At 37.5% G+C, this 21,633-nt stretch overlaps 1 protein-coding gene across 1 annotated transcript; it reads left to right on the top strand.

The window, feature by feature from the left end:
- On the top strand, nucleotides 11,156–21,134 carry LOC109360793 (dolichyl-diphosphooligosaccharide--protein glycosyltransferase subunit 2-like). Its single transcript, XM_019605918.1, has 19 exons — nucleotides 11,156–11,316; nucleotides 11,741–11,930; nucleotides 12,071–12,160; nucleotides 12,464–12,526; nucleotides 12,754–12,823; nucleotides 12,973–13,037; nucleotides 13,274–13,328; nucleotides 14,122–14,249; nucleotides 14,340–14,455; nucleotides 14,601–14,670; nucleotides 15,544–15,648; nucleotides 15,774–15,863; nucleotides 15,966–16,114; nucleotides 16,285–16,396; nucleotides 16,475–16,558; nucleotides 19,222–19,302; nucleotides 19,392–19,616; nucleotides 20,374–20,496; nucleotides 20,805–21,134. Exons 1-19 carry the CDS (start codon nucleotides 11,171–11,173, stop codon nucleotides 20,919–20,921), a joined length of 2,079 nt encoding a protein of 692 aa, XP_019461463.1. The 5' UTR covers nucleotides 11,156–11,170; the 3' UTR covers nucleotides 20,922–21,134.

Below are 21,633 nucleotides of genomic sequence, written 5' to 3'. Positions count from 1 at the left end.
TTATATTTTATAATTGAACAAAAGCGAGTTGTAGAGGGTGAAAGAGCGTGGTAGCTCGACAGAGAAACGACTAGCTAGAAATTAAAGTGCCACATCCGCTAAAGAGGTTTTAATATTTCCATTTTCACCTCGGTAATTGAATAAGGAATAAGAGTAGTAGCTTTCTTCCTAAGAATAGCTCCTACGTATTACTGGTCGTCAGACAGAATACGCAAGGGTTGGAAGGCAAGACGCATGGAGTAAGGCAAATCATTCTCGTAGGGCAGGCAGTCATTTTAGGTCTCGAAGGTACCTTATAAAGGCATCATCTAGTAGGGCATACATTCCCCCATCTGTATCTATCATATGTGTTGGGTAAAGAGCTAAGACTATGCCTGGGCTGGGGTCAAGAAGAAAGGCATAAGGAGTAAGTAGCTTTTGCAAGGCAAGAGACCTTCTAGAGTATAGGCAATTTATCTTTTCCAATAAAGTAAAGAAAGTAAGTTCGCTAGCTATCCAAGGGGCAAAGAGTAGCATTTCAGTCTGGTCTCTCTTGAAAGCAATCAAGCGTGAGAAGCAGAAGCCGTCCAATCATCACGTTGTTCAAGGAAGGAAGATCTATCAAGTACAAGTGCGCATAGGAGTAAAAGGTATCCCTACCAATCTTTCTTTGCATCGCAATGAGTAGGTCAAAACCTTTTTCAAAGGTATAAAATAAAACAGTAGACCTTTAGGAGAGGAAGGACTAGCCCAAAACCTATTATTGACCTGACCAAACCCTAACTACCATCAAAAGGAAGTAAGATGTTCGCCTTTTAAGAAGCTCTTTCGAGACAAGTCTCAGATCTTTAAAGGAATTAAACTTGAACTACTAGCCCTGGGACGGGGGTAAAATATTCCCATCTCCCTTACCGGACAAAAAGGAAGGAATGCATGTGAGGTCTTTGAGCAGGGAAAGGTGGGAACGTTAGAAGACTAGATAGGGATTAGGGCGTTAAGCTTAAGAAAAAGTAGTTGATACGAATAAGACCATCCGCGTCTGGTACTACACCTGCAGCAAGCACATTCACTCACTAGCACTTAGTCCTTATCTCAAAGAAAGAATGAAATGAGCCTATAGATAGATATAGCCGGGGCTCCACCACGGATTCCCTTCGGGCCGACTAGGGGGAATTTCTCTAAGGAGGGCATCTACAAAGAAAGCATGGTCGATGGGACTAGACCTCAGAGATGAAGATAAGACCTTAACCCGCAGCAAACATAAGGAAACGGATTTAAAAATTAACGTGGTGTCTTATGATCTCTTTTCAAAGCTATAAAGAAGGAAATTTAGGGTCTCTCATATTAAATTTTCTCGGTGAACATAGATTCAGTCGGTACAGGTTATTGATGTATATAATATGTCCTAACCTGGGCTACCTCAAGGTCAAGGGCCGGACTTATGGATTGGACATCCTTCTGTTAAGTTCGAAAATGTTAATGAAATGTGTATGATTTTGGGGCAATTTGTGTGGATTTATGATATAATTGCATATAATTCCAAATAATCTAGCAATCTTGTATTGTTTATGAATTTAAGTAATTGTTGTCGTTTGCAGGTAAGAAATGATGAAAAAAGGAGGAAAAAGAGAGAAGAATATGTTTTTGACACCACTAGTCTTGCCCAAGCGAGGTAATGGCCGCTCAAGCTATAATTCAGGGGAAAATCACCAGAAAATACTAGTACCCCTCGCATAAGCGAGGGAGCCTCGCTCGAGCACTAGTTCAAGACAAAAAAAACTCATGCTTACTGTTTCTCCCTCGCCCAAGCGAGGGAGCCTCGTCCGGGCGAGGTGTTCAGGCGTGAAAATGCAACTTCTCTCGCTCAAGCGAGAGATCTGTCGCTCAAGCGAGAAGATTTTGTAATGTTGAAATTTACTCTCTCGCTTGAGCGAGAGACCAGAAGTCTGGAACAAATATAGGCGGTTACGAAAAACAGAGGGGGGTTATCCAACCATTTTCCAAGCTTTTTCACACGATTTTAGGGGGAAGAAACACTGGGAAGGACGATTGAAGTCGTGGGAACGATTTTATATCTACTTTCTTGTATAATTTCAAGAGTGGACACTGTATAGTGAGGATGAGTGATTGATACTTACCTGTTGGGATTCGAAATGTAATCTTCTAACCTTTTGTACTCCTGGATTCAATTTTAATGCATATGTTATTTGATTTTGGGAAGTTTATCCCATTTTATTACTTGATTTTAATTAGCTACTAAAATCTTGTTCATAGGTTCAAGTTTAATTGGGAAGTTAAATTTGATATCGGATCTGGATTATCCTTCTTCGTGTATCATTGTCTCAGGAATGGATAATGACGCATGATTTGCTTTTACATTCACTTAATGCTAGATACTTGGTCAAATATTTAAGGAATTGGTATTTGAGCAATTATCTAAGGATTTTACATTTAAGGAATTGGTGTAAATGATTTACAGAAAAATTTGCATCAAAATCAGTAACTTCATAAGTGCTTAGAATTGAATCTGGATGTCAAATGGGAAAGAATGATGAGTTTCGATCCCAACTCTTTTAACTTAGTGAAATCTTTTATTACAAACTCAGTAGTTTACAAAACAAAACCAAACTCACTTATTTGATTTACTTGCTCAATTTACTCATATTAGAATTAGTGTGAATACACTCTGCTCCCAGAGGACGATATCCCGGTACTTTACCGAATTTTATTACTTGTACGATACGGTGCGCTTGCCGTTACAAATTATCTTAAAACCTTCCAAATGTGAGCGAGAGACTAAGGGGGTTGAAGGAGTGTAATGGTTGAGATCTAACTGAGAGCGGGTGAAAAGACCTCGCTCTAGGACCCATCATTGCACTCATGCACTCTTCATTTTTTCTCGAGGGCCAGTGAGGGGTCCGTCCTCTTTTATCCCTTTCTACGTCGACCAGTAAGGGTGATCCACGAGAGGATGAAAGGGGTCTAGCCATCCCTCTTTTTTATCCATTTTTGTAGTCTCTCTCTAAGTTAGAAATGAGAGTCGCTTCACCATAGTGTGGGATTCGGATAAATGGATTGTGGGTCCTATGCTATGAAGGGCTCAACATGCCAGTCAGACATTCTCACACCCGAATACTTACAACTTATAGAACTAGATGGAGCGAGCTTTATCTGCTCTCAGTTTAGCTGAAGCCTCTATGTAGATGTAGGCCCATCAAAAGTTTTGAATCGAGTTCAGCTCAGCAAGTCTAGAATGGACCATCAACAACTTACTCGACGGGACTTGGGAAAGATATAATGAATTTCCTTTTTTCCTAGTATTGAATCAATGGCTAATGCTATGTTCGGACCGCCTTTCGCTTAGTTATCCTTTCTACTATCACTTCCTTTAGCAGTTCCGGAACATCTATAGTATGCTTTAATGTCGGCAATTTGATCTGCGACACTTGTACCCCCCACTTTCCAAAAAGCTATAGTCAACTTAACTTTCACTTCACTCGAATTCTGCCTTGAACTTTAGTTTCAGTTCCTTCTTTCTGATCCGCTCTAAGGTGCTCCCTCTATCTCCGCACTATAGGACATGAAGGTTATCTCTTCTTAAGTGCTGGCTTTCGCTTTCCCATAACAAAAGAACAAGGATTTTGACGACCGACCCTAGAGTACTGCAAGGGAATGATATTCTAATTCGCTGTAGGTGGAAGCCAAGGACCAATGGAATACATTCTATGTCGCTCGCCCTGCTTTCTAACCCAAAGTAAAGTGTACGCCGGGCAGGAAGTCGAATGGTGCAGGTGGATGTACTTATAGTATAATTTTCGTTGGAAAGGACTTCTCGTACTTCAGGCACTCCAAAGGTTAGTTTTTAAAAGAGTGAGAACATGTGAAAGAACAAATAAAATTAGGAATCGAAGGTGGGTGCACTCTATATTGGGGGTTGATTCTAGCTAAAGCTAAAATATCTAAAACGAATAAGTAAGGGAACTGCATCTTTCACTAATGTACCAACTATCGTGAGTTGGGCGGAGGACCTGTGGCAGTCGCTACGGAATAGACTTGAAATCGAGGGGGAACATGGCTGGGAGTAGCTTTTAACAGTGCTGATCTACCCCGATTTACCCATTGAGAGGGACTGAAAGCCTTGGTTTTGCCACCCCTATTTCATTAGTAGAGCTCTATTGAGAAAGACCTTGGAATTGGTGGATAGCGAGACGAAATAAGGCTTTTCTTCCTTAGATCACACCTTCTTCTTTCTCTCCGTACCCTGGCAGGCTTCATCCAACTCTCTCTTCCTCTTCAACCGGATCTTGACCACCCCAACAAAGCACTGCTTTGTTGGGATTGTCTTGCTGGAAAACAGACTTGAAGGTCAGGCTTTAAGACGTATGGGGGATCTTACTCACGTGCCTACATGTCTGCGAGTCCTCTTTCTCCTACTGTAACTAGGGCGCTTAGTCCCTTGTTCTAGTGATAGAGATTGTAAGGTTCTAGCATAAGTCAGTCCCCCGCTCTCAAGTAAGGAAGTTCAAAGCAAGGTTAGATGAGAAGTCATTCCCTTAATTCCCTGGGGATTATATATTGAAAATATAGTAAGTAAGTTTAGATTAAGCCAACCCCATCTCAAGATCGAGGTGAGACCGATCCAAAGATCCTAACCCTCAGAGGATGAAGTAACGGGAAATAATGATAATTGTAAACCAGAAATAATTGTAAACTAGATTGATGATTCAAAGTGAGGGACAAGCCTGTGGTTGCAATGCGGAATCTACTCTACTCCAGCCTATCCTAGGCTTTTTATAAATAAACTTTCACTGCCATATATCCCACCCGTCCTTTATTATTATGCATTTAGTGGATTAATTATTGTACTAGAATAGCATTATCCATCCCTATTCTCCCCGGAACGAAGCTTGTGTCTGCATGGGTGAAATTAGCTTGTCAAGGTTTTTATTACTTATATTAAATAAAATATAAAGAATGGTCTTATCCTGTTGACAAGGATTTTCCCACTTTATAGGCAATATTGCAGAGGCTTATTGGTCTTAGCTGCTTCACCGAGGATGGGCTCTAACACTTTGTGATCATCACACTAAAGGTTTAGTTTAGGCTCGGGTCCATTGTGTTTTTTTAAAGTCTTTTGATCAATCGAATGAAGACCTCTTGGACCCTAGCCCAGTTATTCTGACATAAATGAGGATGTAGCCCAGGGGCCTTTAGAGACCCTAAGGCTTTGCCTACTTTGTTTATCAATTTAAGATATGTGTGAGCTTGGTATTTGCAGGTCTAACGTGAGTGGCGCTTCTTTGGCAAAGGCTACTCCCTCGCGGGGAGAAGAGATGATTCTTAGAGCAAGGCGGCTTACGCAAAAAGACTAGTCCTCCCAATATAAGGTCTCTTTATATTAAGGTGAAACTAAAAAAAATGGCTTTTGACTAGGCGAGTTGGAGATACTAATTAAAATAAGGGAGATTTCCTATAGCCGCTTAAGATCTTGTGGGCTTAGCACGCCCCTGTGACGATCGATCTTCAAGCATTAGGCAAATAAAAATAAATGGATGGATCGTCCCCTTTACTTGAAAGGGAGGAGAGTTGAACTTGTTGCATGCATCCTCTACTATGAAAGCTTACCTGAAATAAGGAATAAAAACTTGATCATCTTCTTTAGCATAATTTCGTTTAATTTTGAACTCGTTTAGGGAATTGATTGACCGAGCACAATCAATGGGGTCTCAGGTAAGCCCCTTCGGACCCTTTCTTTAATACAACTTTCTAGTGCGCTTTTTGGTGTCGGGTGTTATACGGCTTCCTGCCTCTACTTGAGAATGGACTGATGGAAGGGCCTATTCAAGGAAGTAGCTTAGGGGCGGAGAGTCGAGTCAAAACCTATTACACTTCTGACTTCTTCTTTTGGAAGGTGGGAAATTAGCTCTTCAAGTTCGGTCCCCTCCATCCGGATGGTTAGCCTTTTGTTATTTACATATATAAAAAAATAAATTTGTATAGTTCCGAACAAGTCATGAAAAACCCCTCCTACATGCATGGGCTTTTTCTAAATCGACATATATAGGTTCTCTCAACTGCTTCCCTTTCTTTCGAAATGGCATTGAATCAAAGGCTTGACATGAGAGCTTCTCTTAGCCTTAGTCCAGGAACTTCTTCTAGTTAGTAGCGATGAATTCTATGAGAATTAAGCAATAACCACTGATGGGGGAGTCTTACTTTAACTAGTTTTCCCAAACCAAGATATCCTGCCTATCCTGAAAAAGGGACTCCCTCAAAAAAGTCGCTTCGTAGCAAGAGTGGTATTTACTAAGCATATGACGAAGGATCAGCCTTAGTTAGAGCTAAGTGGCTGGGTCAGTATTGAAAGCATAGGTCGACTTAATCCAATTGATTGGTTAATTTACTGACTAATCCGAAAGGGCAGCCACATCATTTTGAGGGAAATTAACACTGAGATGATGAAAAATATAGACCGGTGTGTCATTGGTCTTTCGTTCGTAGTGGGCCTAACTAACCTAAATAAGTGAAAGGGGCCCGCATACATGTTAAAAAATCTAAGCGCGAGCGAGCCCTCGTATCCTTCTTATCTCTGTTCTCTGTGAGTAGCAGTTTTTGCTGTCAAAGTGCGGGTTTGTCAAGGGAAAGCTTTCTGAGCTGTTCATTTTCTACTTCCTTCCCTCGACAACTATTTTCATAATAGATCTTTACTACTGACCATGAGCGGGGTCGGTTAATTTTATGATGTTTTCTCTCTGGCAACGAGTTTAATTTTTCCAAAGATTGAACTCAGCATACGCGTAGGAGCGAACAAGAAGAGTTGTCACGAGGAGCTTTTAGCGTCAACCACAAGAAGCTGTAAAGAGTAGCTTGAACCTTTGCTTCCTGAGTTACATAGCTGACTGCGATAAGGAAGGTAGGAGGCATCCCCCGGGTCTTACCGAGGAAAGAAATGCTGCTTGCTTTTTTGGGATCTTCTGTCAGGATACAAGATGGATGACAATGAATCGATTCCTTCCTCAGTCGCTGCAGTCACAGTTTCATCTGTCGAGACAAACCCTTTCATTCATCATCTTGCACCTTCCCTACCGGACCTGTTCCTGTACTCTCGGGCCTTCAAACTCTATTTCTGATCTATTTCTTTCTTCTTAGCTTAACTGGCTAAATGGATTTCATTAGCAGTTCGGTCCGATCTGTCGGATTCATATGTATTATGGACTATTTGCCTTGGTTTAGGGGCCTGATTCAGAGCAAATCACTAATGTCGAAACTCTCGCGGCAAAGCCTCGTGTTTGGGACTTCTTTAAATTGACCGAGTTGAATAAGGATAAATTGCTTTTTCAGCCAGCTGACGTAGGGGGATAGAGCTTTAAAGCCAGTTACCTATATAAGTTTATTAAACCGCATTGTAGCAAGTTCACATATTGTGAATAACATACGTCTCTACCGGCTATTACCATATTGGGGGCATCCCCTTCTATTGAATCAAAAGGAGAATCTTATTATACTTAGTGAATTCCTTATGCCCTGGGTCTTGGAATCAATACAAAGAATTGAGCCTCACTTACCACTCTTTCAGCTTAAGCACCTTCCTTTCGGGCATTGGAAATAGCCTTAGTTCCAGCGTATCCAGTCATTCGAACCGACTTGAGTTCTCACTAGGCTTGAGCATTCCATAAAGAAGGACGAACAGGTGAATGCTAAAATGCTTCTTCTTCGCTGCCTCACTTCTTTACAACAGGAGCTACTTCCTAATCGACATCGGTCAGCACCTTGCCCCCTTCCATGATAGAACTAGAGAGCTGGTCTTTTTCCCGCCCTGAAAAGAGTCAAAGTGAAATAGGGAGGGATTTTGCAGCCGTTATGGTAGACTTGGATGAGTGACCAGATCCATATTAGAGGTGGATCCGTCTTTGCTAGATCCATCAGAAGCATGAGAGAAGAAGTGAGCCTCCCTTTAGACCATGATGGCCGCTAGGGACTGGTTCGTACCATGCCTGTTGAAAGTTCCTTACAGAATACTAGCAGACATGATCAATAGCTCTTACAGAAGGCAATGTAATTGATCAAATGGGGGGCCAACCGCTTCGACGTCTTCAGAGTCAGAGAAGTAGACAAATGCTGCTAGTATTTTCGATGAATCAACTATCGCACTTTAATTAGCATTACCTTGTTTAAAAAAAGCACTTATTTTAGCGAGCGAGTTAACCGCCTACGACCCCTCGATGGTTTGCTTTCAGTTGACTTTTATGGTTCTATCATAACTAAAGATGATTTTGTTCTGTTAAAAGATTAGGAGTAAGGGCACTTGCTGTTGCCGCTATTAGAGTAAGAAGATCAGAGCTTAGCTTAAGGTTCACTTAACTAGGATAGATGGGCCTAGACCTTTTGCCTCCTTCCTTCAAAGAGCCGATTCGTGACAAGAGAAGAGCCCTGGAAACGACTAAAAGGCTAGTACCGTATACGACAACAAGACCAACAAGAGTTCATGCTAATACTCTTCTTACTAAAGCACCAACAACTCCAAGAATGAGAGATACATTCTAAAAAGAAAGAACTCCATCTTTTCCTGGGTTATCTTAAACCTTAACATAGTCATATTCAAGTTAGCCCAATAGTGAATGAGCAGGAAGAGGTTTAGGAAGTTGATTCAAGCAAGAAAAGAAAGCCTTAACATCGTTGCTGCTTGGGCTTGGATACGAAATATAGCTATTCTTCCCATCTGCCCTGTGCTCTGAAAAAGGTTAATCAACATAATGAATTTATATTCTCCGGTCTGGGAACTGGGAAGAAGAATGAATCAAGGCTAGGCCCCCGACTCACTGCTTTCTGCGCTTAGGAGTGCTTTCTTGCTTGCTTCTTAGAATCGACTTAGTCAGTCTCTCTCCTGCGACTGAGGCATCCTTGATTAAGTCTTACATAAGAGATAGATAGAATCGCAAAGAGTATGTTTGAAAGGGGGTGTTAGTGGGTTTCAAAGCATTGAAGGTCGGGCGAGAATAAAGAGAGAGGGAGCACAAGAACAAGAGCCAAGTCCCAGCCCAAGGGGGACAGGGAGAATGTCAAAATGAGATCCACTCAACAGGATTCGATTTGCTTCTAATGAAGTTCCAAGCAGTTTTGAAAGAGAAAATTACACGGGAAAAGCACCTTCGTCAGCTAGCAGCAAGCCAGTATCTGAATCTCTTTATTCCTAGTCTCAAAGAGAGATAGACAAAAGACTTAGATTGAAAAGCGGCTTTAGAGCGCAAATCAAGGATTATTTGAGCAGACCGACTGGTTTCAGCCAAAGAAACAGCAGGAGAAAAGGGAATTAAAATAGAACTTGTCTAGTAAGTTGCTAACGAGCCAATCAAGGAAATCCGACCTTTCATGAAAAATTTGAAGGTCTTTCATAACTTTTCTCACATTTCGAAGTGAAGTAGGCGTCGAATGAGTCTAGGTGATGGGAGGCTGGTCCGGTTAGTCCTTCTCTAATTAGCATCTCGCCTGATCGTCTGCTGAGTGAATAGTAGCAAGTGCTAGTTTAAGTCAGTAATCATTTGATTCGCGAGATCTATAACAAAACGATAATTAATATGACGGGAGGAGGCAATTAACCAAGGGCCGCACATGGGTGATGACAGAACCTATTCAACAGAGAATTCTGAAGCTGACTCGGGTAGTTGGCGACAGTACCTAAACTTATCATCAGATAAAGAGGAAAATGCCGACCCCTCTAATGCCTTTCCGATTCAATCTTTAGCTGGCATCAGCCTTTGTCCGAGAAAAGGTAAAGCGTTAATTGTAAGCCCCAACGAGAAAGGTAGTTGACTTGATTAAGGGAAAGGTGAATGAGTTGACTTGCTTAAAGGAATTTACTTCCCAACCGGCTAATGCTTCTAGAAAGGGTCTACGGGGAACCTTCTTCTCTTATTTAATTTTTTACGTTAACAGTTCTTACAAAACTGAAGACTCGAACGAGGAATAAAACTCCCTTTCTTCACTTATTATCTATTTTAACTTCTGAATCCTTCTTTGTTCTTTGGTCGAGTTACTCCGTATTCCCTCACCCGATCGCTCTATATTTTTACATATACCCTCTTTGGTCGAGAATACAGAATATTCATTCTCCCGAACCGAAGGAAGGGGCGGAGATTCAGTAACAACTCCTTACCAGACAGACAAAGGGGGCTGGCGGGAATAAAAAATAGAATAGGAGAACTCTTCGATCAGAGGCAGATTCCGAGTTGGTTAGCCTTACTTCTTATCTTCTCCCTACTTATACCCTTACCTTAGGTGGGTTGTGTTGTCCTTTAAAGAATAGCTATAGCCTAACGTTTATCTGGTATCCATCCCACAAACAATCAATCATTTGGGACATTCAACATTCAACTCCAGTTACGACTTCCCCTCGGTCGTGCATCTTCCATCTTGCTTCGCTTTACTTTCTCACTATGGACCAATTCCTATCGCTTAACTCGGAACTCCCTTAGTGCTTAACTTTCTTTATTAATAGGCTAATCGAGAGGTCTGTGAAATACTATACGGAAAAGGTGATTCTTTATTCATGTAATTCCCGCGAGGAAAAATGTTATTAAAAAGGTTCATAGGTGGTCGTGGCCCAACGAGTATCTCTTTCTCAATTCCTATTCCTCCTCTATTCTATTTCATTTGACTAAAACACTAAAATTATTTTTAATAAAGTTACTTACTTATATTTTCATTATTTTGGTTGTCTTTTGTATTATTTTTAAAGTATACGTTTGTAATATTTATGATCACTATATTTGTAATATCTTATAACAAAGGTTAAAAAAATATTAAAATAAAACACAAAACAAAAATTAATATCTAGAAACAACATGATATACAAATAAATAAAAGTTACTAAATTTATATTAAACAATTCACAAAATAAATAATATATAAATTATAAAATAAATAGTAAAAACAGAGTTCAACCCAAAAACTAAAAGTTCTATCAAATTTTAAGGAATAAAACGATAAATAATTTTGATTAGAAAATAAATAATAACAAAAAAGCAACTTTATAATTTTTTTCATAAATAAAAGTTGAGTGTGGGCTTAATTGGTTGGGTTTAAATAGTGTGATAATTCATTCATGGTGGGCCATGTATGACGATGTTCAATTTCCATCTTACTTATTATTTATTCGAAATGCAATGTTCTAATTATCATTTCTACAGTAATAATGGCCAAAATCTCAGTACCACACTTTCTCTTGCTTCTTCTCTCTTTCTCGATCTGCATTGCCGCTAAGATCTACCAACCTATCTCAGATTCTCACCGTTCTCTTGCTTCTGATCTCTTCACTTCCACTGATCCATCATATCCAAGGTGAAACTAAACCCTAATTTTGCATTTTGATACTACTAATTAGATTCTATCGAACCAATAATTTAATTTTTGTAGAAGCATTTTTTTAGTTTTAATTCTGATCTATGCATATCCGCACAATGCAAAATGAAAAGATTAATAGATTCCCTTTTGTTTATTAAAAAGCGCTTTTTTAAATAACTAATGATTTCTGATTTTATATGCGTGTTTGGTTGGACTTTTAGTAAAAATATTTGTAAACATTTATCTCAGATTTAGTTTTTGGGAGCTTATAAAAATTTTTGTGCCTGACAAATAGTTTTCAATTGAATCACTATTTTTTTATTAACTTAAACAAACGAGGTTTTAATGACGTTGTTGAAAGTATGAAAGATTCAGTAGATAACACAAGTCAATTAATCGCTATCGTGTTATGTGTTATCAGTTTAGAAGCTGCATATGAGGCCCTACGAGTTTTTGAGGTTCTTGGAATTGAAAAAAAGACTCATGTGAGCACAACCTCTTGTCCGAAAGTATTGGAAAATCTCGGGTCATCTTCGCCTCTTAAGGATTTGTACTATGCCTTGAAAGTTAATGGTATATTAAAATGCAAGGTTGATGCCAAGGTTCTCAAGGTACTTTCTTTTGCTATGAGCATTATTATTATGAAAATTCTGTAGCTTCAATGTCATTTGCTTATGAAAATTCTGTCGATGTGTTTTATAAATATTATGTCTGAAATTTGAGACTAGAATTTGTTTTTTTTCTTGCAAAGGGTGTTGCTTCAAGACTTAAAGCCACTGTCAAAGATGCAAGTACTTTGCTTGACATATACTACTCAATAGGAAGTTTGGTTCTTATAAAGGTAATTCTCTGACATCTGCTTTATTCTTTAAGCCCAGAGGGCTTTGTTTTATGTAAGTTTCATCATAAAGAGAATCATAGGTGACACACTGGTTCATTAATGAAGGTTATATCCAAAATTCGTTGGACGTGACAAATTTTCTTATCATTCTGTTATTTTTAAATAGTCGACATGTTACTCTCTATCTCTCTCTGTTTTTTTTTTTAAATTCTATAGCGACTTGTAGATTGCAATGTAGATATTATGTTTCGTTATTACTTATGGTCCTTACATTATTTTCATCATCCTCTTCTTTGTACATAGAATCAGGACTCTAATGTTGATGTGCTTCTTGCTGATGCTGATGGGACTTTTCATTCAATCAAGGTTTGTTTTTTAATCTATTTCCCACTAAATAAGATGATAACTAGGTTTGCTTCGTGATAACTGCTATTCTGGCATTAACATCTAATGTGGATTACAGTAGATTCGGGAAATGAGCCACACTCCATTTTTATTAGTTTCCTACCGTTTTCTATATAAATTACTGTTTCTGCAATTTCTCTTCAAAATATCATGTTCACATTTGATTTCTTGTTCTTCATTGTTGGTAGGCACTAAGCCAAAGTGATGGAAGATGGCGCTATAGTTCTGATAATCCAAAGTCTAGTACCTATGCTGCTGGTGATTATTTTATAGAATTTGTTGATATTGTTTTCCCTTACCTGCTTAACAATTTCTTCACTGAAGCTAGCAGTACTAGATTTTTAGAAAAAATGTAATTGCTGCAATTTACCTATACTGACAACTTAATTTCACCATGTATTTCACAGGATTAGCACTTGAAGCGCTTGCTGGGGTGATTTCACTAGCATCTTCTGAAATTGACCAGTCTAAGGTAAAGTTCTGGATCTTTAAATTGGCTGGTTTACTATTTTAGGGTGTACGTAGTGAATTAATTTTCATACACTGTCCAGAAACTCATGTAGTTGTGATATGTGAATATTTATGTGGCATATTGGTCAGTCTAGTTAAACTTACCAGTTTTGCTTTTCTCTTAACATCTTTTACATCTCGCTAGCATACTTTGTTCTGGAACTTTTATCAATATCTTACATTAGATCCATATTGCAGGTCAATACTGTCAAAAATGATATATCAAAGCTTTTTGATACCATTGAGAAATATGGTATGTGTTGCTTTACTTTTATTCATTGTTACAACTGTTAATGTTTACTTATACTTTTTTAGAATTCCCTAGAATGGACTTAGCAGCCATAGTGTCCTTTTGTAGCATTTGTTCTTTGGTAAGTGGTAGGTTCTATAGGTCTACTTATAATAGTGCATCTTATGTTTCATCACATTTTAATTCTTATTTGGTCATTTACTGCTTGTGTCATTCATTTTTTGGGCTCAAATATTCATTAAGTTACAATCACCTCTTAAAGATCTAAGTTATTATTGTCTCGCTGATAGTGTGGGTGCAAAGCTTTCCTACCGGAAGATAATTGTTTGTTCTATTCTTACACAATAAAACATGTTTTCTGGCTGTACTATTACTAAACAATTGAGGGTCTCTGTTGTAATAACTGCCTCTGTGATTTTCATGCAATATGACATTATTATTGATACACTTAATGTCCTACTTTTATGATCTAAGTAGCCTCAAGAAAATAGTAGTTGTACCTCTGTAAAATACTTCCTGTTTCTTTTGAGAATCTAATTCTACATATCTTGTAGGGTTAAGATTATTGCATGTTTGCTTCACTGCATTTCAGTCCTCCAGAGTGCTATTTGACATCATGACATAATTTGCTTGAAGATTTTTTTCATGAAGAAAACATTTATCCCTTAAACCAATTTTTGGTTATACTTTTCTTTAATTTGTGCATTGCATTAACTGGTCCTGCTATTCTCTATACTTTGTACTTTTTTAATAGAATATACCATGTTCTTCATACTGGCCATTTGTCAATTTTCAGATGATGGAACCTTTTATTTTGATGAGAAATTTGTCGATGGTCATGAGCATCAGGGTACTCTTTCCACTACTTCTTCAGTTGTTCGAGGGGTTACAGCTTTTGCTGCTGCAATTGCTGGAAAAATAAATGTATGTGGACTGTAAGAGATCATTGTTTAATATTTTAATCTCTTAGAAAACTTAGAATTTTATTTAAATGTTTTTCTTTGCTTTTCCCAGCTTCCAAGGGAAAAAATATTAGGTTTAGCAAAATTTATCTTAGGCATTGGAATCCCTGGAGATGCGAAGGACTTATTCAATCAAGTTGAATCATTAGCTTTTCTAGAGAGCAACAGGCAAGTGCTTATCTAAAGAACAATCTATTGTTCAGTTTTCAGTTGTGTGGCAAATTTTTCCTTTTCTTCTGTTACTTCGCTGATCTATTAACCTCTTCATAATATTCAGCAACAATATTTAACTCTGGTTTTTTGTTTGATGTAGGATTTCTATCCCATTAATATTGTCACTCCCTGAAACAGTTTATTCCCTGACCAAGAAAGACCAGCTTAAGGTATTTAACTATTTATATTGTATTTTAAGTCCTTATTTCGCCACTGTTACATAATTAGGTTTTGTTGGAAATATAAAACAATTATGTATCTCCACTAATAGCTTAAGCTTTGCTAAAGATGGTTCAATGGTTCATGACATGGTATCATGGCCTCTATGACCAAGTGGTGTAGAGTTTGATCCTAGTTGCCCAAGAAGTTGAATTTCAGTGCAATGTAGGTGGGCCATTGTTGTTCATGTTTCAAGCTTGAATAGCTCGTGTTTTAGGTGGCGGTTTAGATATATATCACCAATCATGTGCCTCCACCTAATCACTTAGGCTATTAGGAGAGTTGGTCTATAACAGCTAGATGTTTTTTCTTAAATTTGGGATATGACATGAGTAGTTGATGGTGTACTTTATACATTGGTTTCCTGTCCTAGTTGCCTATCAAGACAGTCGGAGTTCTTATTCAACAAAAGAAACGTAGAAAATAGTCAGTGACATATAGTTAGCCCTTTGGTTGTATTCCATTTCGTCCCATCCATCTTATAACCTTATAATTTAGCACTCTTTCCTGTCATAATCTTGCTAATGCAGTTTATAGTTTTGTTTATGCGTCCTTTGTCACCATAGGATAGTACTTGTTATCATTAGCCCATTTATTATCAATAATAAATTAATAATAGAAAAAGTTCTATTACGCACTCTAGTTGCCTTTCTCCATTTATTGTTTGTTGATTCATCTTCATGCATTACCACATTATTATCTGCATGCATCATCTCTCCACTCAGCCAAGCAATTTTAATTCTCTGCTGTCGCCTCTTTACAGTCTTATGATTTCTACTTATCCACTGTTGAGAAAATATGACTAATATCTATTACAAAATCAGGTTAGAGTGACTACTGCACTTGGTTCAACTGCACCACCTCTAACAGTTAAGCTTGTCCGAGCTTTCAGCACTGGTGCAAAAGATTCAGCTATAATTGAGAGCAAGGTGAGTGATAAGTCAATGGCCTCTTCTAAGGGACGAGGCTTGAGAATATTTCCCCCTTTAATATGATCATTTAGTTTCCCAGTATTATTTGTCAAAACAAGTGTTTTCTATTTTGCACGTGACAGGAGCTCCAGTATGACCAAAAAAGTGGACTTCATGTCTTGGATATTTTCCCAAAGAATGTAGATGTGGGGGCATATGTTTTTGTTTTTGAGGTATTCATGTTTGTTTAGTTCAGTGATTTGTTTTTCATTTCATTTGCATCAATGTGTATTAGTATCCACTTGTCCGTTATAATATTTAACCCTATTTTGTAGATTGTGCTTCTTGACTCTGACAGTAAAAAGGACTATGCTACTGGAGGCCAAATCCATGTGCCAATTTATGTTACTGGAATTATTGAAGTTAGCAATGCAGAAATTGCAATTCTTGACAGTGATCTTGGAAGTGTTGAAACTCGGAAAACGTATGTGTCTGTATGGTGATTACTGACTAGCATGTCACATTGTCATTTTATCATGTATTTGAACTTTGAAGTCTGAACTCGTTAGAAATTTATATCTCAGTGCCATATTTATGTTTATAATACTTCCTTATGGTGATTTGTTTATTATCAACTACCGTTTACCTGTCCAGGCTAGATTTGGCTGGAAATGATGTTGTTTCACTCTCTGCTAACCACCTTCAGAAGTTACGTTTTTCTTTCCAGTTAACAACTCCACATGGTCATGTTTTTAAGCCTCATCAGGTTCGTAATTGGCTCTTGGACCTTTTGAATTAATGTCATCTCAATACTCTGTTTATTGACGGTTTTGTTGTTTTGCAGGCATTTTTGAAGTTGAGACACGAGACAGAAGTTGAACACATCTTCGTGGTTGGAAATACCAACAAGAAGTTTGAGATAGTTCTTGTTAAGTATCTGTTATCATATATTTTATTTTCTGGGTTCAGAGTTTTCTTCTTCAGCACTTGTTCAATTTATCACATTGTGTAATAAATGGCCATTAGCTTAATAGCACATATTATTCTGACTAAAAATCAAGTGCATCATCGAATGGTAAAGTTATGTACTGATTATAATATATTACACCTTTAATCTAAAGAACAATCTATTGTTCAGTTTTCAGTTGTGTGGCAAATTTTTCCTTTTCTTCTGTTACTTCGCTGATCTATTAACCTCTTCATAATATTCAGCAACAATATTTAACTCTGGTTTTTTGTTTGATGTAGGATTTCTATCCCATTAATATTGTCACTCCCTGAAACAGTTTATTCCCTGACCAAGAAAGACCAGCTTAAGGTATTTAACTATTTATATTGTATTTTAAGTCCTTATTTCGCCACTGTTACATAATTAGGTTTTGTTGGAAATATAAAACAATTATGTATCTCCACTAATAGCTTAAGCTTTGCTAAAGATGGTTCAATGGTTCATGACATGGTATCATGGCCTCTATGACCAAGTGGTGTAGAGTTTGATCCTAGTTGCCCAAGAAGTTGAATTTCAGTGCAATGTAGGTGGGCCATTGTTGTTCATGTTTCAAGCTTGAATAGCTCGTGTTTTAGGTGGCGGTTTAGATATATATCACCAATCATGTGCCTCCACCTAATCACTTAGGCTATTAGGAGAGTTGGTCTATAACAGCTAGATGTTTTTTCTTAAATTTGGGATATGACATGAGTAGTTGATGGTGTACTTTATACATTGGTTTCCTGTCCTAGTTGCCTATCAAGACAGTCGGAGTTCTTATTCAACAAAAGAAACGTAGAAAATAGTCAGTGACATATAGTTAGCCCTTTGGTTGTATTCCATTTCGTCCCATCCATCTTATAACCTTATAATTTAGCACTCTTTCCTGTCATAATCTTGCTAATGCAGTTTATAGTTTTGTTTATGCGTCCTTTGTCACCATAGGATAGTACTTGTTATCATTAGCCCATTTATTATCAATAATAAATTAATAATAGAAAAAGTTCTATTACGCACTCTAGTTGCCTTTCTCCATTTATTGTTTGTTGATTCATCTTCATGCATTACCACATTATTATCTGCATGCATCATCTCTCCACTCAGCCAAGCAATTTTAATTCTCTGCTGTCGCCTCTTTACAGTCTTATGATTTCTACTTATCCACTGTTGAGAAAATATGACTAATATCTATTACAAAATCAGGTTAGAGTGACTACTGCACTTGGTTCAACTGCACCACCTCTAACAGTTAAGCTTGTCCGAGCTTTCAGCACTGGTGCAAAAGATTCAGCTATAATTGAGAGCAAGGTGAGTGATAAGTCAATGGCCTCTTCTAAGGGACGAGGCTTGAGAATATTTCCCCCTTTAATATGATCATTTAGTTTCCCAGTATTATTTGTCAAAACAAGTGTTTTCTATTTTGCACGTGACAGGAGCTCCAGTATGACCAAAAAAGTGGACTTCATGTCTTGGATATTTTCCCAAAGAATGTAGATGTGGGGGCATATGTTTTTGTTTTTGAGGTATTCATGTTTGTTTAGTTCAGTGATTTGTTTTTCATTTCATTTGCATCAATGTGTATTAGTATCCACTTGTCCGTTATAATATTTAACCCTATTTTGTAGATTGTGCTTCTTGACTCTGACAGTAAAAAGGACTATGCTACTGGAGGCCAAATCCATGTGCCAATTTATGTTACTGGAATTATTGAAGTTAGCAATGCAGAAATTGCAATTCTTGACAGTGATCTTGGAAGTGTTGAAACTCGGAAAACGTATGTGTCTGTATGGTGATTACTGACTAGCATGTCACATTGTCATTTTATCATGTATTTGAACTTTGAAGTCTGAACTCGTTAGAAATTTATATCTCAGTGCCATATTTATGTTTATAATACTTCCTTATGGTGATTTGTTTATTATCAACTACCGTTTACCTGTCCAGGCTAGATTTGGCTGGAAATGATGTTGTTTCACTCTCTGCTAACCACCTTCAGAAGTTACGTTTTTCTTTCCAGTTAACAACTCCACATGGTCATGTTTTTAAGCCTCATCAGGTTCGTAATTGGCTCTTGGACCTTTTGAATTAATGTCATCTCAATACTCTGTTTATTGACGGTTTTGTTGTTTTGCAGGCATTTTTGAAGTTGAGACACGAGACAGAAGTTGAACACATCTTCGTGGTTGGAAATACCAACAAGAAGTTTGAGATAGTTCTTGTTAAGTATCTGTTATCATATATTTTATTTTCTGGGTTCAGAGTTTTCTTCTTCAGCACTTGTTCAATTTATCACATTGTGTAATAAATGGCCATTAGCTTAATAGCACATATTATTCTGACTAAAAATCAAGTGCATCATCGAATGGTAAAGTTATGTACTGATTATAATATATTACACCTTTAATCACTTGTAAGTCAACAGTGAGGTTATTTATTAAGTTGGAACCATAGACCTACCTTAATTGCCTTTGAGCTTGGTGTGATAGAGGTGCATATAATTTTCTGCTTGCCCTAATTTTTATGTTAAGGCTGTAAAGGTCATTTTAGCACTTATATTACACCAGTTGTTATTATGTCGCTAACATTGTCACTTCGGCATGTAGGATTTTCTTGGCTTGGTGGAGAAACTTTTTTATCTTTCAGGCAAATATGACATTGAGCTGACTGTTGGTGATGCTGTCATGGTATCTTGCACTACCTCCTCTTTTTTTAATGTTCCCTCTCCCTCTCGCTTATAGTCCACAGGAATTCTGATTGAAAAGTACTTTGTCAGGAGAACTCTTTCTTAAGGCTACTTGGCCATGTCGAATTAGATTTTCCAGAAGCACCTGAGAAGGCATCCCGTCCTCCTCCACCAGCTGTTGATCCTTACTCAAGATATGGGCCCAAAGCAGAGATAGCCCACATATTCAGGGTTCCTGAAAAGCGACCACCCCAGAATCTCTCTCTTGTTTTTCTGGGTTTGATCCTTTTGCCATTTGTTGGCTTTCTGATCGGGGTAAGTCTCATTATAATACTCATTAGAGGGTGACATAATTGTAGTTGTTCCTGTTTAAGAGGAAAAGGCTGTGGAGATAAGAATGGGAAAAATAAGAGAAGTGCAAAGATAAAATCTGGTGTGGTTATGTATGCATGCTATTTATTTTTATGACCGTAATCTCTATTGGTTTAGCCAACAAACACCTCAATAAGACAATAATGTATCTTTTAGGATAAAAATTGTTTCCCCCTCTTATAACTAGGACAAAAGAACTCTAGTGAATCTGAGTTTGATGAAGGAAATGCAAATTGAATGGTCTGTCTCTCATATTACCTTTCAAGCTCTCCCCAATTACGATGTCTATTTCTCTCTGGGAAATGGAGATGGTTTACAAATGAAAAAAGATCTTTCTTGCTTAGACTACTAAAGCAAAGTATTGAAGTCATGGCTTAATAGGATAATATTTGCAAAATTTAGCGTGTAATAATATTTGAAAAATGCTGCTTAAAAGTTACAATTCATGAGCCACAGTCATTTGTTTAAAAATAAGGCTTCTTATGGGGCCTGGTTTGTAACCTTTTGGTTGCTGAATTTTTTGTTTATTACCAGTCTAAAAGACTTGTAACTTTATCTGTTAAATGATATATAGGTCTATTTGCCTTGTTATTATCATAGGAAGTTATATTTGTTGTTGGATAGGAATTGTCTTGGAACCTGACTGAATGTATTGTTGTTAAGCTGCTTTAATGTTTTGTTATTCTCTCATCATCTACAGCTTTTACGTCTTGGGGTGAACCTGAAGAATTTCCCTAGCTCAACTGTACCTGCTACATTTGCCATTCTTTTCCAACTCGGCATTGGTGCAGTTTTGTTGCTTTATGTGCTTTTCTGGTTAAAGGTATGTCCACTCTCCACTGGTCTAACACTCTATTTAATCATCCCATTAAACATATTTCAGTCAAGATCTTCTACGTGGTTGCATTTATTGGTCCATGTAGACTGTGGAGTAAAGTAATTTACTATCAATCAGAAGCTTTATCTTCTATGAGCAAATGAACATTGTTAAGTGGCAGCGTCAGTGACATTGTTCCATAATGATCTTCATTTGAACATTTTTCATTTTCATTTTCATTGGGCAATATTGTCAATTTACTCCAACTTTCACCTCCTGAAGTGCTTATCTAAAGACTTTTTGTTCATCTGCAGCTGGACCTGTTCACTACACTCAAAACACTTGGATTTTTGGGAGCTTTCTTGTTGTTTGTGGGACACTCAACTCTTTCCCATCTTGCCTCGACATCAGCCAAGTTGAAGTCTGCATAAGTAAAACAGTAATGTCTAATTATAAAGAGATGACAAGTGGATTTGAGTTTTTTCCTTAAAAGGGATGGTACTAATCCAATTTTGTAGAAGCTTTGTTGTACTAATGACAAATTTAGAGAACTTAATTATATTGTTTAGAGAAAGAGCTGAATGACATGGTAGTATGAAAACTTTACCTTGGTCATGCTTTATCCTGATGAAAGCCATTGACAACCACTTTACAATATGCTACACACCCTGACATTATGGCAAGATTAGATTTTTAAGACTTAATGCTTTCATGTTCCCTGTCACAAAAATTCCCTACCTACCCTGTTCACCATTTAACCCTTTTAGGTACTAGCCTTCTCATTCATGTGCGAGGGCTATAGTCTGAATTAAAGTTAGGCAACTTTTAATGAGGATGTAGACTGTTGAATATTTCTGGAGAACTATCTCCTAGAGCTACAAGTCCTTGCGGATGTTAAAGGCTGTTCAAGTGCGCCCTCACTTCGCTACTGTTTGTGCTAAGAGTTCTACTCGGAAATATGGGTTCTGTTTTGTAATTGATATTATATATATATATATATATATATAATATCAAATACAAAACAGAACCCATATATATATTCCATGCAGAATTGTGTAAAATGCTAAAAAGTAGAATATTTTGATTTCACTAAAATACGTAAAACTAGAGTCCAAAGAGGATATCACTTGTCTTGTTCTATTT

Source organism: Lupinus angustifolius, chromosome LG11 (assembly GCF_001865875.1).
Source record: "Lupinus angustifolius cultivar Tanjil chromosome LG11, LupAngTanjil_v1.0, whole genome shotgun sequence".
Lineage (NCBI taxonomy): Eukaryota > Viridiplantae > Streptophyta > Magnoliopsida > Fabales > Fabaceae > Lupinus > Lupinus angustifolius.
This window is presented reverse-complemented; position numbering and strand designations above follow the sequence as displayed.